At 36.1% G+C, this 19,059-nt stretch overlaps 2 protein-coding genes across 3 annotated transcripts in view; one reads left to right on the plus strand and one right to left on the minus strand.

The window, feature by feature from the left end:
* LOC140138048 (uncharacterized) overlaps positions 1–896 on the minus strand; it is a 38,687-nt gene extending 37,791 nt beyond the window's left edge. Inside the window, exon 1 of the mRNA XM_072159888.1 lies at positions 761–896. Coding sequence (XP_072015989.1) covers positions 761–799 — 39 coding nt within the window. The 5' untranslated portion in view covers positions 800–896. The remainder of the gene's footprint in view (positions 1–760) is intronic.
* Positions 897–3,101: 2,205 nt separating this feature from the next.
* On the plus strand, positions 3,102–17,868 carry LOC140138049 (phytanoyl-CoA dioxygenase domain-containing protein 1-like). 2 transcript variants are annotated; one of them, XM_072159889.1, is made up of 9 exons: positions 3,102–3,256; positions 4,880–5,020; positions 5,810–5,885; positions 6,689–6,792; positions 7,633–7,717; positions 8,473–8,598; positions 9,832–9,951; positions 10,995–11,121; positions 13,944–17,868. In XM_072159889.1, the coding sequence occupies exons 1-9, from the start codon at positions 3,230–3,232 to the stop codon at positions 13,999–14,001; spliced, it is 864 nt and encodes a 287-aa protein (XP_072015990.1). In that variant the 5' UTR covers positions 3,102–3,229; the 3' UTR covers positions 14,002–17,868. The 2 variants fall into 2 exon arrangements, with proteins under 2 accessions (XP_072015990.1, XP_072015991.1); XM_072159890.1 differs by lacking the exon at positions 4,880–5,020 and adding an exon at positions 5,069–5,209 and having other exon boundaries at positions 3,139–3,256.
* The last annotated feature ends 1,191 nt before the right edge of the window (positions 17,869–19,059 follow it).

The raw sequence follows: 19,059 nt of genomic DNA on the forward strand, positions 1-19,059 counted from the left end.
TTCAGAGTGGACAAACTGTAGAGTTCTTGAGTAAAGCTGCAGGCATAGCTGTTGAGTGTTGTCAAGGCAATTGCAAAGTCAGATTTTGTCAATTGGTGTGCATTGTTCTTAGTTGAACATTGGGAAGTACGCCGTCATCAAATCAAAGGTTTAACTTATTAAAAACTAAGTTTTTTTATTTAATTTAAAGCAAAATAAAATGATTTGATTATATTGTAAATGTGTACATCCATATCAAAACAATGCACTTGTCGGTTGCTACATGTGTCTTATTTTATAATAGCTAGGAATAATTTATCCGACTCATCTCCGAAGTTGAGGTCACTTCAAATCATCCCAAGTCACATGATTTTGGAATACAGAGAACATTCCTAAACCATGTGACTTGGGATGATATGAAGTGACCTCCACTTCGGAGATGAGTTTGGTATTTTATTCCTAGCTATTAATATGTGAAATGAGACACATGTAGCAGCCGACAAGTGTATCGTTTTGATATGGACGTAATGGACGACATTGGACGTACGGTACACAAATATATATAGTACCGGGGTACCAGTAATTAAAATAATGAAATTGTTACAGTTACATTAACATGTTAAACTGAATAGTCCTGCAACCAAGACTTCAATCGACTTTATCATAAACATATAAATGACATCCATCACATGTCTGCATGTCTGACTCTGAGATACTGAGTTTATACAATTACTGGCACCGGCAGCCATTGACTGGAACTATTAAACAATTAAAAACTGACCCTGCTTGCAATCTCATGAAGTTGCTCGTAGTTTTCCATATCAATCATTCATTCAATGCTGCAATCTTTGTCGACATCATTATCCCCTCTGGCTGCTCAGCTGAGATGAGACCTGACCTGACACACACACCTGCAATACTGTTTTACAGATGTTTTAAAAGCATGATTGATAAGCTTATACAATTTACATCCTGCATATTGTCCCGAGCGAAGTCGAAACGGTAAGCTTCCTTCAAGTCACATGTCGGAAATGTTCAGAAATGCTTCATTTATTTTGATCGAATCAAATATAAATACTAATGAAATAAAATAATTCTACGCCTCTTCTTTTTCAGATCTGTCAAATTTGAGTGAAATCATGAAATACTAAAAATCATGAGCAGGAAAACATCGGCGGAATTCCCAAATATTGATTAATCAGTGATTCCAGAACGTGTTCAAAATTTCCCTAAGTTGTTAAAGAAAAAGCTAATCTGACTTTTGTTTTATATCAAAATTGAATTAGAATAGCTTTACATTATTGAATTTAGTTGAAGATTAACATATTCAATGTATGATGTCAAATTAGTACTTTAAACGGTACTTTAAATGAAATATTTAAAAGGTGACAAAAAACCTATTTTATAAACGCCAGTAACCTGTGTACATTGGTTACGCTGATGAACTGACACTTCAATCGCCAGCGACGATTTGACAGTCGCTATTCTTTTAGCGACCAATCATGCAATACTTATTACAGCACAAAACACATAGCATGATTGGGTCCTGCACCAAGGTCAAGCAAGTTGTTCATGGAAATTGTTCATTTTAAAAAAGCATATACCTTGGTGATCGTGCATAATTGGGGGGGCTGTGTAATAATTATGAGCCATGGGGGAGAGTAAAATTGGGGGGGGACAAGAAATTTTTGGCGAGCCGAAAGGGTGGGGGCAAGCAATTTTGGCAAGCCGAGTGGGGAGGGACAATTTATTTTTGGCACACATTCTTGGGGCGCCTTTAAAATAAAACGCTCTAAAAAGGCTTAGGAAAACCGTATGGAAACACTAATATGCAAATTTTCATGCTCGATGCGCTCGCAACATGTATAGACCATTTAAGGTTTGCAAATTGGGATCCCAAAAATTTGGCATGTACAATTGGGGGCAAAGATTTTTTGGCGGGCCGAGAGGGGGGCAAGCGATTTTTGGCAGGGCCGAGAGGGGGGGGGCAAGCGATTTTGATGAGCCGTTTTTTTTTGGGGGGGCTCATAATCATTGCACAGCCCCTGGAATGTTTATGCCCGGGGTTTATGCCAAAAATAAGGGGTGGGGGTCATAATTTTTTACACCCAAAACAGAGGGGAGGTAGCCCGAGGTACTCACACCTCCGTCACTACGATTACCACTGGCCTTCTCCTTACTAATCGTATAGTGACGAAGGAACAACGTAGGGACATGATGTGTCGGACTAGAGTGGAGGGGGCTGGTGACTCAAAATTTTCACACGCTATGTGTGCATTATTTTACACTTAGGCCTACAATCAAAAGTTCTTTACACTTACAATCAAAGTTTTTAACGCACTCTGGGTCATGCTAAAGTCGTTTTGGAGTTCTGAATAGGGGGGATTAAAAAGTTTTGGGTGTATGAAGAGCTATGAAGCTTGGGTAGAATAAAGTGCATTGGGGGGTCATAGAATGTTTATACCAAAAATATTGGGGGTCATAATTTTTTACACCAAAAATAAGTGAAAAGGGGCTGGTGACTCACACGCTGCGCGTGCATTCTCTTACACTTACAATCAACATTTCTGAGTGTTCCATGCCCTTTCTTTACACTTCAATGCAATCAAAGTTTTTGCACACTCTATGAGCTGGGTTCCAACAAAGGATTGAATCTGTGACAAATTTTCAGCCTGAGATAGGGGGTTAATTAAAAAAAATGCCAGTCACCGACATATTCAATGAATAATATTCATGACCCCCCATTCCAAAGAAAATGACATCCTTACAATCAAAATGCGTGCATAATCTTTTGTTATGTAATAATAAAAAAAATTGAGGGGGTCATATCAATGACACATTCATGACCCCATTCTGAAGAAAATTAGTTATTTTAAAATGCCAAAACACAGATTCTCAACCCCAAAATCCAGAGGAGGCTTAAAGGCATTCCTACAATGCACTATGATTGGGAAATTTGATCAATATAACCTAATTTTAAAGGCAAAGTCCCCATTGCCACACACACAAAATGGTAAATGAAAATTACCTGTGGAAGTTTTCGTTCTTTTTTTTTCAATTTTATTTATTTTTCTAATTTTTTTGGCAAAAAAAAAAAAGAAAAAGTCTAGGGTCGGGCCTATTTTTAGGGTCGGTCGGGTTACGCCAATCAAACAATTTTTTTTGTAGGCCCTAAATCAAAAAAGTTAATTGCCTACGAGCTTTGCCGTGGTACAAGAGTAGGGCTGTAAATAACAGCTGAAAATTAAAAATGGCGACAGCAGAAGAAATCGCTAAGGTAAGCTTAAGTTTTAATTGCATTTCCGTGGGTAATATCAAGGTTGTATACCAATAGAGGCCGTCAGCCTTTCGCCATCTTGTGGGTACAAATGATCTGTGTGTTCATGCGTCGGATACTACGCGTAGGGCGCAACGTGCCACGCAGCTGTAATCGCGCCTCAACGCGGTGATTTTGCTGCTCACGCATGGAGATCGAACGACCATCTATATGCAGGCCGCTCACTATTGACGGGTAAATTTGGTGTTCAAAAGTACCAGCATCCTTTGCCACAATTCGTTGTAAACGATGATGTCAGTCACCGAGCCGGGGGCCACAAAATATATGGGTCAACAATTCAGTACATCATTACATGAGTAAAATTGACACAAAAATATATGGGTCAACAATTCAGTAAAATTGACCCACACGTTGTTAAAATTTAAAAAATACCCTCTAAGCAATGTTTTAAACCCCTTTTAGATGAAAAAATCACAATTGAAAGGGTAGAAAAAGTTAGACTTGCTTTCCAGTCCTATATACGCCGTACCTAATATGTACATGATGTATATTAAGGACTGGCTTACGCCATTTTGGATGTCAATGGGAAATACACACTTAATGATTTGCGCCGGTTAGAAACTTGAAAAAAAATCTTTAAAATGTTATCAATGTATATAAAAGTGGTACCAACATTATTGTGCTTGCTAATTTAAGACTCGGTTGAAACAAAATTAAGGATCGAATGCATTTTAGTGTCCAAAAGGCAAAATTATCGTCAAAGTTCTGTCGAAATCGGCACCCTTATGCGAAGGGTTCAGAATTGAATCGAACGAAAATATCCGATCTTTGCGATCAAAAACACAAAATTACAACTTTAAACATACTATTGGCAAAAGACATTATTACCAAACAATATAGAATAGAAAATTTGACATCATTTTCTCAAAATATTGAAGAAATTTGCTCACTAGACATCGAAAAAGTACGCAATCCAATTCCCGTTAAAACGTGTGAGAAACTGAAAGCGCATAATCCCGACTAGAAAAAGTGGAATATACCCCTTCGCCGGCAAAATGCTTGAAGAAAACCCTGGTACCATGGGTACATGTACACACTCATGAAGAAGGAGTAGTAAGTGAAGGATACATTATAAGTCTATAGAATTCTCACTATACATTGGTGTGCCTCAAGTTATGTAGTGATGTAAAAACCCCGGGTAAAACCACTAAAATCCAATGATTTCTACCGATTTTGAGTTGAATGAAAAATCAACAAAAAAGAAGAACATGCTCAAAAAGTGCTGCATGATGTTTGTTTGAGTCATGGATCTCAAATTGTTTATAATGTTTCTTACTCAATAGAGGCCATCAGCCTTTTCCGTGGGATCCACCATCTTGTGGGTAGGGGCCTACTGCCATTCTGCATGTCATGCGTAAGACATTACGCCCCCGAACCCTGATTACGCGGAAATCGCAGAGCGTGACGCACCTCTTAAGTCAAGCGTCAACATGGTGATCTTAGTGCCGTTGACGTCACAATGACTACCTCTATTCTAAATTACAGCTGATCAAAGAAAGATGTCAAAAATCATGCAGTTCATTTTGATGTACTACCGATACTATATTTTTTCTCTTTCCGTAGTTCAATAAAGATGGGTACCTCATATGTGACAACTTCTTGGATGCAGATGAGGTTGCAACCCTTCGTAAACAATGCCAGCACATAGTGGAAGACATGAACCCAAAAGAACATGCACCAACTGTGTTCTCAACCATCAAACAGGTAGATTTATCATGATATTGTCACTAACACTTTATGTTTTTGTGGCAGTTTGATAGAGATGGCTATCTCATCCTGGACGGTTTTCTCTCCCAGAAAGAAGTTGACACATTGCGTAATCAGTGCCGACAGATCGTGGAGGATATGGACCCCAAACAGCATGCGATAACTGTGTTTTCTCCTCATCATAGGGTAGATGCATTTCTTTAAATGATTGATTACCGACAGTAGTTAGTTGGTTAGTTCATTGATCAGTTAATTCACAATTTGATTGATTTGACAATTATGTTATAGTCTAAACTGATCAAATTGACACCACTATCAGTGGTCCTTCTCTTCAAAGGAGTAAAATACTGTCAATAGGGTATAGGCTTTTCTTAAAATGATTGATTAGTTAGTTGCTGTGACATAGCCAGGACTTTCTCCAAGTTAAAAAACATTTTTAAAGGGAAAAATTTGATGAAAAAGATCAAAATTTACTAAGAAATACAAAAAAGGCCTAAACATCATAAATATCAGGGTGGCCACTGGCCAGCAGTCCATAGGGAGGCAAGAGGGGGGAGACGTCTCACAGGGGGCAGCTGCCCATCTGGCTCTCCCTTGGCTAATCACTGGTTGGTTGGTTATTTGATTGATCTAATCACTAATCACTGTCTTTAAGATTATTTACTACTTCTTAATTAAGGAAATAAGTATCAGGATTAAATTTAAAAAATAAGAATGATTTTTCCACTCATAGTGGCATCACAAGCCCATATAATGTTGTGCCCTTTTCATTTGTGTCTGTTGCAGACTGACAATGACTATTTCATGAACAGTGGTGATAATATCAGCTTTTTCTTTGAAGCAGGTGCCGTCAATGACAAGGGTGAGTTAACACCATGGCCATAATAAGGCTGTGATTTTCGGGTAACCCATGTAATTTACGGGCAGGTATCTGGGGTACAAGTATCACCAGTGATCAAGTCAAAGTGGAGTGCAAAATTTGCACTTGTTTTTTTTAATAGTCTTCAAACAGTTGTATGTATACAGCAATGATATTTATTGAAAATATATGCCTGCAAAATATTTAATGTAAACAAGTTAAACAACAGTTTTGTTTGACATTTAACTCTGGCCTTTTGTATTGGGATTTGTGGCTACTAGGACCACAGGGACCAAGTTTATCAACTCACCAATGGCTCATTGAACTTTGCTGGCAATTTTTTTTCACAAAGTGGGTCAGGGCAAGGCTCATAAATATATTAAATAATGTCCATCGGGTATTGAACAGATGTTATTGTTGAATACCCCATAAGTATTACCTAATGCTGATTGGTTACAAGAAGATTATTATAATTTATTGAGCCAATCGGCATCATGATAAGAATGGTGATAGGGCTGAAGAGGATTGAGCTTAGATATATAGAAGCTGTATTTTGATTGGTTACTCAGGTGAATATATCACATAATTAACCAATCAGAAATGTATTAAGAATAGAAGTACTTCTCAGGATTTAAGGTTATACACTTTTTTGCAAAAAGTTTAGATGGCCAGAGGATTGATTTTATCATAATAAAAAACTATTTAAAAAAACGAAAGATGTTTTGGAGTAAAAAATTGTAGTGTTATGTAGAATGATGTAACCGCTAGTACCCTAACCCTTAACATCATGTTTTTTCTGTTAACAGGCGAGCTATTGGTGGAAAAACACAAGTCACTAAACAAGATAGGACATGCATTGCATGAGTTGGACCCAGAATTTAAGAGAGTTACTTACAAGAAGAAGATCCATGTAAGTAAGATTTTAATTTCCATAGACTAGGTCTTTTTGTATTCAAATCATTATGGCAGACAGCCAAATCTGCATTCCTGTTTTGGTAAAATTATTTTTGAATAGGTGAACAAGGGATCAATGTTTTAGATAATAGAGGGCAGCATATCAATTTTGTAACATGGTCAGCATTATACGCCGTAGAAGTGACGTCATAATCGGATTAACTACCATGGCAATAGATGAATATAATTTTTGAATATACCGCACTGCACTGCAGCAGGCTGCACTCATCACCTGTCTTCAATCATGTAATAGATAGAATACAATACCGCTCTTTTCTCAGAGAGTATTCTTACAGGTGCAAATGATTAGCATTTCCTTGGTATCTATAGTTCAATGCATCGGTACCGCATGAACGTTGTAGTACGGGGCGATATAGCCAAAATTGTATTCATCTATTGCTATGGTAATTAATCCGATTAACTACGTCACTTCTACGGCGTATAGGTAAGCAAAAGAGGGCAGCATACAGGGTTAGCTAAATTCATAACTATATGTAAAATTGTTGAAATTGATCAAATCCAGTTAAATATCGTACAAAATTGGCCTGAAATTTAATAATTTTGTTTGGTATTCCAAAATCTTTCATACCTTTTCCTCTTTTTATAGATGAAAATGGATGGATCTGGACTAATTTTAATCATTCAATAATTCCAAAATCCTCAACAGTGGGTTGTGGTTTTCAAAAAGAACAGCCCATTTTTGATCACAGATGTGTGATGATTTATTTAACATACGTAAAATTTTGTTGTATTTTATGTTGTTTCTTTAAATGTATGCCATTTGTTTTTATATTAGGATATCTGCAGAGGCCTTAGTTTCAAGAAACCAGTGATTGTACAAAGCATGTACATCTTCAAGCAGCCAGGAATAGGAGGCATTGGTAAGTGTGATGACACACCATCACCTTGAGTTTGTCAAAACCTTAGATTAATAACACACAGATTGGAATATTCCATGCCTGTGCTCTCTAAACGTACTTGAATTCAGCTGATGCCGGTACAGCGTTCAGACCTTGCAACAACGCTCATCGCACACGCAAACCTGACTTAGCGTTGACCCCCCATAGGCAACATGCCATGTTTCTGTGGTATGGTCAAAACAGTTCCCAGAAATAACCCAACCATAATTAGTACAATACGCTTTGTAGTAGGTCACCGTTGTTCCTTCCATTGGAAAGAAACTTTTCCCATTGTTAGGAGCTTTTTGTTGAGCATCTATGATCTTTGCAACGAGCTCCTGTTGCTGCTTGTGCATTTCATTCAGTGTTTTTGATTGATATGTTTGGACATCTGGTGTAGAAGACATCAACTCTTTCAGCTGATTCAATATGTGTATAATAAGTATGCAGTTAGCAAATGTTCGGCAAATCAGCCAAACTTATCAGGAATGTGTTTTAGTGCCTCCAATAGACCCATAACATCAGTGATGCAGGCGCAAATATCCGGTCTACTTTCATTCACGACTGCAAGCTCATAATGCATGACCTCTTTCATATCCAGGCTTCTGGTTTGTACAATGAAAAACAATCTGGCGAAGCAGTTAAATCATCCTTGGGAGGTTTCCAATCCATGCTGTGGTTTTTTCTTATCCAGATGTCATAATTGGTTTGTATTGTTGTACATTTTTTCTCTTCAGTGACTCCACATCAAGATGCCACATTCCTACACACAGATCCTCTCAAACTTACGGGCTTCTGGATTGCACTAGAAGATTGTACACTTAAAAATGGCTGCCTCCAATTTGTTCCTGGTTCACATAAAGGTTGGTATTAAGCTGAAATGGGGTGTTCCAGTTGAATTCCATACACCTAATATATGGAGGACATGACCATAATCTTTTACACAGGGAGTGTGACTTTCAAATGGGGTTACCTGAATGAGTGACTCCATTTGAAATCTATGATCCCTGAGAATAAGGTCATATTTACATAGTAGGTGTATATAGTGGGTGTATTGAATAACCATATCATTACAAACATTGATTACCCGATTCTTGTCAAATTTGAACCCATATGGTCCCATAATTACAGGATTTCAGACAATTTAACCTGGTGGGTACTTCATGTTGGCTTGGTTGAGGATGGTCAGCTGGCTAGGATTCTGTAAACTCAACCCTGAAATTATACCAAATTTAACGCACACATACACCCACCACCACCCATACAGTTTCATGCTGCACATCCCAGTATCCACAATTCCACTTAGACACTCTCTCCCCAGCATTTTTTATGATGTTTCACACAATTTCTTCATATAACTGGCGCTTTTCTAAAACATAGTCAGTCCACAAACCCAGTGTTATAGGATTACTAGGTCAGGCCCAATACTTTATCAAAAACTGAAATGTTTTGTCATTAAATTGTGGAATTTGGTCACAATAACCATTTCAAAAGCAATTTTACCTACATATTTTCTTATTGTTTTGTTTAACCCCAACCCCCTTATAGTGTTTCTAATTGGTTCAATATGTGATCCATTCATCTGAATGATCAATTGAAAATACAGCTTCTAATTATGTAAGATCACAGAGTGAATAAGAAATAGCACTACATTCTGTGAGCAAAGTTCCGCTTTGAGTAATAATAGTTCAATTTTCTTCATCATGATTCTTACCATGTTGCTGATTTGCTCAATAAATCAGCTATAGCCACCTTGTAGCCAATCAGCAAGTAGTATTCACAGTGGTTAATTGTGAGTAAGTATTAAGTTTGTTGTCATTTCATTTTTCTTTGCTCAAACTAGTAATTGTGAATGTTTGCAGGGATGATAATAACATGAGCAGGAACTCTCCCCAAAAAGCAGCTAAAACTGGTTTTCACTTGTGAGAAGAGAAGTTGCAATCTTTCTTCCTAGTTTGCATTCATGCTTATCTACACCCTGGTCTAGAGATTGACATGGAGTGCGAATGTGCCCTAACTAACCCATGCAGGTGTGGTTTTAAAGAGATTGCAAAGTAAAAGATGTGTATGGGATTTTACTATTATATTATATACAGATGAACTAGTTACCCAGATGGTTCGTAACGATGATGGTAAAGGGGTTCACTTCATCAAACCAGCAGATTTGGTGAAAGAGAAATATGGAGATCGCTTCATCCCAGCAGAAGTCAAAGCAGGTAACTAGGATTTCATTGGGCTATTCCATTTAAAATCCACACCATCTCAATTCCAATTGCACATTTGGTCAATTTGGCTAGTTTTATGTTAAATTTGAGTAGAAATGTTGAAATATATAAACTCCAGTTAAATTTTGTACAGTTTGGCCTAAATTTACACAATTTTGTTAGGAAATCTAAATCTTCCACACTTTTATGACATATTATGTTTGGATCTAAAAAAAATGTAATCTGTTGAATTTGGTTGGAATTCTACATTCTAACATAGTGGGGGTCTAGTTTTCAAATAGAACAGTGCATTATGTCACTCATACATAAATTCAGTAGCTGATGGTCATTCAATATTTTGTCAGCCACACCTTGACACTAATATTATTACACCTCATAGATATTCATGAGCAAATCATGTCAGTTTGTTCTTCAATCGCAAATGGCAAAAGTCTTTCCATGTGCGATATGTACTGGATAACATCATCTTCATAGGCAAAGCTTGGTGTAATTATGAAATAGGGTGACTACTTTTCGCTAGGTACTGGTATGGCTGCAAGAATCAAATTTTAATATTTTTGCAATTTGAGGTGAAATGGGCCAAAAGCATACAAACTTGCAAATAGTCTTTCAAAATTCAATCATAAAATTCAAAGATTGACAAAAGTTTAAGCGTTCAAAATCTTAAGAATAGTTTACTCATGATTTTGATATTAATTTTGATTTTGATAATAATAAAAGAGATTAAAAATTCTAAAAATTAGAATGCATAGCCTCGAAATTAGTCTGTACTTAAAGTCTTTAGGCTTGATTGTCACAGCCTACAAAAACACCCAATAATGCATGTTTTGTTTTGTTTTGCTCTTTTTTCCATTTTTTTGTATAATCAGGAGTAAGTCCCCTTTCTTATTGATTATGGACTGCCTCTCTCTCTATCTCTATCTCCCAGATAGCTTCCCAACCACCTTTCCACCTTGTCTTCATGAATGAACAATTTACCAAGATGCAGAGTTGTTATTACTCAGTAAATATGTAATTCTTCTTCAATTTCACAGGTACATTAGTTGTAATTGATGCTAAATCAGTTCATATGAGCGAACCAAATAAGTCTGAGAAATCTCGACATATCTACACATTTCACATAGCAGAGAGTCAGGATACAGTATGGAGCAAACGGAACTGGTAAGACATGAAACATATTTTTGCTGATTAGATAAAGGGGGCTGTGGCTCTGTTTATCTTTTCTGTAAAAGAGCACAGAATTAGCATATCGCAGAAATCTTTATATTAAAGATTATACAGCTTTTTTCCAAATACGAGGGTGGGCCAGTATGTAATGAGAGTTGACCTTTGACCCCATATCTATATAAATAAAAGGAAGTCGCTAAATCTTGTCCAGAAGCAGGCTCCGAGATGCTTTCACTTTCAGCTCTGATTTATTCGTACATTGATCGGGTACATATTGCCATTAAACCATCTGACGTTCATTTTTGCAAAACGATTTAATCACTATGGAAATAACAAAAAAAAATGGTCGGTTGCTAGGCCATTGAGGTCAATAACCTTATGGGTCAAGTCATGACAGCAACGCGTCAAATGCAAGCGGTGTCCAACACGCGCGGTAAGTGGCGAGTCAGGCACCTGCGCGTACACGGCTCCATGGTTTCACGCGCATTGTGGCGCATGGTATGGACGCACTTAATGTTGGCTTGCCGTGCGTAGGCCTACGCATAGACATATCACCTGTTTGTCTGGGGGCCTAGGAATCCAGGAATTTGGGAAGGGGGGCCGGGCACACTCGAAGTTTTTGCCGACACCTTTTTGAATGGCCACGAAGCATGCACCATTGTGTCCTGCGCCGTGCGCTGTCTGTGTCCCCTCAGAATTGGAAACTTGGTTAAAGGAAAGGCCTTGAAGCCATTTCGGGGGATCATTGGGTGTAAGCTGATGAAAAGGGGGGTGAAAGATTTGCAAAAAAAATCCACTTTTCAGAGGGAATGGGTGAGCCCACTTTATAGTGGAACTAGTTGAAAGTCCACATTTTGGAAATTCTGCGGCCCCCGCAAATAAATCCTGGTTATAACGTAGGCCTAGCTATTAACAACACGGGCTTGCTTAAAATGTTTTGCTGCAAAATTTAAACATGTTGCTCACATGTTTTATACCATTATAACCCGAAATTGAAAATGTTTCTAGCAACCTCTTCTAATATTAATGTTTTATGTTTGTTGGGATAAAGTTCAAATCAAACATTTTGTCACGAGCTGTTTCAAAAGGAATCTGAGGGATTAAGTGAGTAACAACATTATCACAGGTCTGGATATTCACTTAAAGGTTAGCTTCTTTAATATGACAGGAGATAACATAATGATTATCAAGCTAACGTGATCATTACTATAGGGGAGACCGGGGCAAAGTGGAACACAATTTTTTTTGTCCAGCCCAAACAGGATTACGAAGCAAGGCAAGGCAAAACGTAAGGTTTATAATCTTACCTTAGGACTGCAACTAACAAATGACATTAATAAAGTTGATCAAAAATGCAGTTGTATTAAATGGTGTGAACTTGAAAAAGGTCGTTCCGCTTTGCCCCAGGTCCATTTGGGCTGGGGTAGAGTGAAACGTTACAGAAATGCATCCCCTTCAGTTGTGTCTTCATTGTCAACAACACTTAAGGCCTACCTCCTGGTATATCACTATTATCAGTATATTATGGCCGGATAAATTTCTATTGCATAGTTCTGAATGGGGTCTGTTTCCGGTGTTCCACTTTGCCCCATCCATGTTGGACACTTTCCACTTTGCCATGGTCCACTTTGCCCCGACCAAGTGAGATTTCTCCCAACACGCATCACTATCATGTACGCTAATGTATACTACCCCTGTTACCATGCATAGAGTAGATCTATCATTAATATGACTAATATCGAAGTAATTCAGCAAAAGAGCAGTACTTTGGCAGATAATAATATTTCTATAAATTATCGGGTTTTATATATATGAAAAACAGACATTTTCTGTAAAAAGCACACATAACTCGATCACCTCCGGCCACAAAATTATGCTGCATGAGTGTGATGTTCTTATTACATGAGCTTGGCGATTGAGGGCCGCATATACAAAAGTTAATGGGGTGTTCCACTTTGCCCCGTGTTCCACTTTACCCCGGTCTCCCCTACTGGATGAATAATCTACACCAAGACACCATGATTATCATCACCGTTTACTATGTTTTCTAACCACCCCCGTTTACTAACCGCTCACCTTTACTCAACTAGCGGGGACCCGCGCAAAGCGCGGGTCTCCCACTAGTATTGAATATTTGGATAGAATTTCTTTATGATCCCATAAAGACTGTACCTTTGTCTTCCAAACCATATATGTGTAAATGTGTGATATAATTTTGATGTGTTGTTTGAAAGAGAATGGTACAGTGTTAATTAAGTGATCATAGAGAAATGCCATGAAAATAATCCATATATGGGGTTACAAATCAACCCTCATTAATTACTGACTGTCCCTCGTACTGCATAATTCCTCAATGGAGTCTTTAAACTGGTCTAACTTATGAATATCTTTCACCCATTTCTCGTCAAGCTCTCGGCACCATATTCTGTATTTTGCTTTCATTTGTTGCATTGTTATTATTTGCTGAAATAAACGAGTATAACTTGGTATTTGTAAATAAATAAACAATGTTCTGTACCCCAAACATTCTGCTATCTTTTCATTATTGCCTTGGTGCAATTCAAAGCTTATCAGGAGAGCTATGAGCTATTCCAGTTGAAATTCATACACCCACTATGGTAGATATGACCTTAATCTTCCACACATGGGGTGTAGATTAATTCACACTCCTTGTGTGGAAGATCATTGGCTTCCATAAGGTGTGTATTGATTTCAACTTGAATAGCTCATTCTGTGTGTCTTTATCTCATTTTAATAGACAGTGCCTGCTGAGTTCCCAACTGAAGATCACTAATAATTTCTATTTTAATTTGCAGGTTACAGCCAACAGAGGCCTTACCATTTCCTGAGCTGTATGCTGGTAAAGAACAGTGAAAAGTGTAATAGGTAGGAATGAACTCAACTCAACAAAATGCGGTATAATCTTTTATATCACTGATTGAAGTATTGACACTATGCAAGCAAAGATCTATACTAATGTAATTGTAAAAGCTATTCTAATTTGCTTGAATTGCCTGTACATTCCAATTTCTGTTATCTGGCCATAATGGCACTAAGCCTTTTTAAGTGAAAATCTGGATAAGTGAATTACTTGTAATTTTACTTTTATTGTTCAACATGTTTTAGCATTATAGCCCCAATAGATACTACATGTATTTATGTTCTAATAAGTACTGGAAGTAGTTTTGTAGATAACAAATGAAGATCCTTCAAGAGTTTTTAAGCAAAGAAAGTTATATGGTGTTTTTAGAAGATATCAGTAAGATAACAGACATATCCACTTAAAAGAGGTTTGTACAACTGAGGTTGAGTTGGTTTGTGAATAAGGTAGGTCTCAGAGTCAACATGTTTTTATATCTTTACTGCAGAATTATTCCTGCAGAATTTCAAAAATAGCTTTGGGCTATATATATTTTTTCAAAATGTTGCCAACTTTGAAGCTAGCGCTATAGTCAAGATTGCACATCAGATGTGCACCATAAAGTAGACAGTATTATTGAAGCTTTTTCTTCATGTGCCACTTTATGCTATACTGTCAGCGGCTACTTGTACCAAGAGATTGCACTTCACATTGTCCACACTCGCAAAAGACACTTTGGTAAATCCACCACATTAGATTGCCATGTACTCGGACCATGCGCTCTATGAATGACACACACTCTTTAATCAAACTTGTGCACATATATTAAGTATGGTTTCCACCTTCTGTTTTCAACACAAAAAGCAATGTTTGTAGCTTATTAATTGTAGAGGAAAATTACAACACCAGTAAACATTGTAAATATGCGCAAAAAAAAGAAGAAAGTGGAAAAAGTGTGGACCACTGCAACTATTTGCATTATTTTTAACTGCAAATTATAATTAGTGATGAAGTTATGTGTATTCAGCTATTCTAGGTCATATATGCTATCACTAAACTTGTTGTAACTGACATTTTGCTGCTTAATGAATACTATAGAAAAATTATTTAATTTGTGTACATCGTGGAACATACTCTTTGCGTAGCTGTGCGTAGTAAGGTGTTGTATGCAGATAACCTCGCATATATGGACGCGCAGAGTAGCGTTGTACGCTCGTCTATTAGCATGAATAGTTGCAGAGTAACAAGCGTAGTTGAATGTTCCACTATGTACACGAATTAAATATTTTTTCTATAGTACTATACTTTGTCTCCTGTCAAGTTTGAGTGTCAGTGCCTTTACCACGATTGCATCGCAGGTGTGGTAACAAACCACTCTTTTACTCATGTGTATAAGCTCTGCATGAGTAGGTGAGCATGCACAATTTGACAGCGTGACCAGCAAAATATGTACCTATGTCAAATTTGAGGTGATACAAAATTTAGAAGCCTGTATATATTTGCTTTGAAAAATATATGGGAACATATTATGGTTGACCTTATGGTGATGAATTCTAAGAGATACAAAATATAGATTCATCATTTATTTCCATATCAAATAAATACATAATTAAATAGAAGCTACCTGTCCACCTTGAAAAAATATATAGGGGCGTATTATGGTTTACATATAGTGATGAATGCCAGACTTGTGTAAACCAGCCATTGATATCATATCATAGGAGAGTGATGTTATCAAATTGTTTGTAGCGGAAAGCCAGCCATTTTTGAGGTTTTTTTTAAATGTTCCACGGCTTTGCCAAAACTAAGGGTATTAAAATACAGACCAATGATCATACATGGGTGTAACTAAATTGCACATTTGAGAATTCAGAACTGTACAATTTTACCATAAGTTTGTTGATAATTTATTGCTAAACCTGTTTTGGGCAATGAACCATTAATACTTCAGTGATTTGGGAATTTGAGTGGTGGGCGGGAACACTAAAATCGTTGTTTAGTGGTGGGTGGCATTCATTAATGAGTGCCAGGTGACACCGCCCATCATAGCTACTATCCTGGTTGCTACACTTGCTTAGCGGCTTGCATAAGGCACTTCATATTACACAGGGATGAGTTTTTATGATCATTTATTTGTCCTTTTGAAGAAAAAAACTTGACATCCTCTTTGCAGGTTGCAGAGAACAACAGTTTTTAGCTCCACTGATGCAGACTTATAATAAATACACAGACACAACTTATTTGGCTGAACATTGCAACTTGTTTTTTATTCACCAGTTTATAGTAGAAACAACATGAAGAATCCACAATATACCTAGAATAGTTTCTACACAAGAAGCCATAGTGTATTCACATGCACTTGGCCCATTTTGTAATAAGCCAAAGTGTGTTCAAAGTCACTTGGCCCACCACACAAAAAAATATATAAATAAATTACAATAAGGTGAAAATTTCAAGTAAAGTGAGTTACTACCCACACTAGTTCCCATATTAACCCTACAAACACTACTGTCTTCCTTACAAAGCTCTTGATTGGTTAATTACATGATGTAATCATCTGACTGACCAATCAAAATCGTTCTTAGAAGCAGATAAATCATCATAAGATTAATGTGAACTCACATATTTGTATTTTTGCAGGCTTCGTAATTTTACAAATCATAATATTCAATTTGCAAAAAGTAATTTTTCTTAGTCTTACAACAGCCTACTAAAATTTACAAAAGTTACCATGACAAATTGCCCATTTCCATTTTGTGAAATAAATTGTTGCAAAAAAGTAAGTGGTTTAGACAGTTGTGTGAGTACGCAATGGCTAGTGCTAAGAACAAACTGTAGGACATTCATCTTAACATCCTGACATTTTTGTTCCCTATTATTATACAAACATTACAGAATTAAAAGATAAAGGTGTATTCAGCAAATTAAAAAAGAATGATCATAAATCCTGTACAATTGTTGATAAAGAAAGTAATTAACTGTAACCCATGGACGCTACTGGCTTTCTCACAGCACTCCTGATTGGTTAATTACAGGATATAATCCTTTGAGTAACCAATCAAAATAGAGCTTTTAGATCTCATAGCAATTGTAAGCTTAATGCCCTTCAGCCCTACTGTCTATTTTTACAATATCTCTGATTGGCTCAATACATGATGTAGCCCTCTTTATAACCAATCAAAATAGCTCTTAGAGGCTGATAATTTGGCCAGTAATGTCCATGGATTTAATAAAATAGAAAAGTAAATTGTTATGTTACCATCCCTATGGCAGAAGGTTATGCAATCCTACATGCATATTTTGTTGAGAAAGAGTTGCTTATTTTTCCTAAATAAATGACACAAAATTATGAAGCACACATAAGTAAGCGGTACTTAAAGTGGAAGTAAGAAAAAGGATGCAAAATATTTTAAATTATATTTACTAAGATTTATGGGTGTGTACTTTTATGTCAGCTAAGAGTATTCTCAGGGATGCAATACACATTACCATGGTAATATTGGACCCAGTGATATAAGTAAACATGTTTAGCATTTCTTTAAGTTATTGGTAAATCAAGTCACCGATTCACACTACCAAAAATATTTTCTAAACAATCTTCTATTTTACCATGGTTATGTTTGTGGCATCCAAAGAAAGGGGTTATCCTTTGTGTAAAACTGCATGAAATAAAATAGCACAGAAATCTTCTTTTGAAGATCAAACTCATGGATATCTTATACAAAGGATATACCAAAGAAAGGCTCTAAAATTGTAATTATGTAACGAATGAAGTTCATTTCATCATAAATTTGTAGTAGATAATAGTAAAAATTGTGTATTGAAAACAAAATGAAATATGTATATAATTTTTTAATAAACTATTAATTAACAAGAAAAGATATCAGGTTAAAGCATTTTGCATATTTGTATTATTATTAAATTCAGTACTCTTTATCAGTATTTTAAACCAGTATATGTAATTTCATGTTTTTAGTTTTAAAATTGAACATAAGTTTGATATTTTGCACCCATCGAAGAATGTTTTTGAAATTTGTTTAAACAAGAGAACAAAATACTATCAAAATCTACAATCGTAATGAAAAAACTGAAAGGAATGGTAGGTTGCTGAGTAAGGTCAGTAATAAATAACAAATAAATAACATCGACAATAACAAACTTTGTACAATATAATAACTTCTGTATAGAATGTTAAAACTTTGATTTTTTTCAATAAATATTTTATATCAAGAAAATGACAAAAACTATTATAGCCTTTGTGTTTCAAAACGGGTTATTCCATATAAATCCACACACCCCCTGTGGAGGATTTCACTGCAGTCTCAATACCAGGTGCATTATGTTCAATGCAGTTAGAAATTGTTGCTAGTTTTATGTGAAATTCCAGCTGAAAACTGTTGAATTTATAAAAAAGTTGAAATTTACACATGAAAAAATGAGAACATTTTGTTTGGAATTCTGAATTCTTTGATCTGAAATTATTTAAACTTTTGAATTTGGTTGCAATTCCATAAGTGTTCTTCCATGGAAGGTGTGGATTTCAAATGAATTGGCCCAATTGTTCATTAACTCTTTGTTTTTTGCTCTGGAATGAAATGGTTAAAAACTGGTATTAACTGATAATCATAATAATATCATTATTTTCCCAATTTTTAACAATCTTTTTGCCAGAGCAGTTGTTAGTTAACTCTTTGTTTTTTGCTCTGGAATAAATTTGTTAAAAACTGGTATTAACTGATAATCATAATAATATCATTATTTTCCCAATTTTTAACAATCTTTTTGCCAGAACAGTTGTTAGTTAACTCTTTGTTTTTTGCTCTGGAATAAATTTGTTAACAACTGGTATTTAATAATAATCATAATAATATCATTATTTCCCCATATTACTGGTTGTCAAGGTTATAATTTTCAAATATCACAGTTATAATTCCTTGAGTTGTCATTTGTTCAAGTACTTTTCTATAATTTGTTCATGTACTGCTCATTTTTTGTCTGATTTGATCTATCGCTGAGTTGTATTTGATTACTTAAACTAATTTGTTCATTATGATATATAGGGCTATTTGAAT

Source organism: Amphiura filiformis, chromosome 17, assembly GCF_039555335.1.
Source record: "Amphiura filiformis chromosome 17, Afil_fr2py, whole genome shotgun sequence".
Classification (NCBI taxonomy): domain Eukaryota; kingdom Metazoa; phylum Echinodermata; class Ophiuroidea; order Amphilepidida; family Amphiuridae; genus Amphiura; species Amphiura filiformis.

Excerpts from the sequence above, each read along its gene's own strand:
- LOC140138049 (XM_072159889.1), top strand. The coding sequence starts at position 3,230 with ATGGCGACAGCAGAAGAAATCGCTAAG. Across the intron at positions 6,793-7,632 it reads CTTACAAGAAGAAGATCCAT|GATATCTGCAGAGGCCTTAG; the intron begins GTAAGTAAGATT and ends TTTTTATATTAG. Across the intron at positions 11,122-13,943 it reads GTATGGAGCAAACGGAACTG|GTTACAGCCAACAGAGGCCT; the intron begins GTAAGACATGAA and ends TTTAATTTGCAG.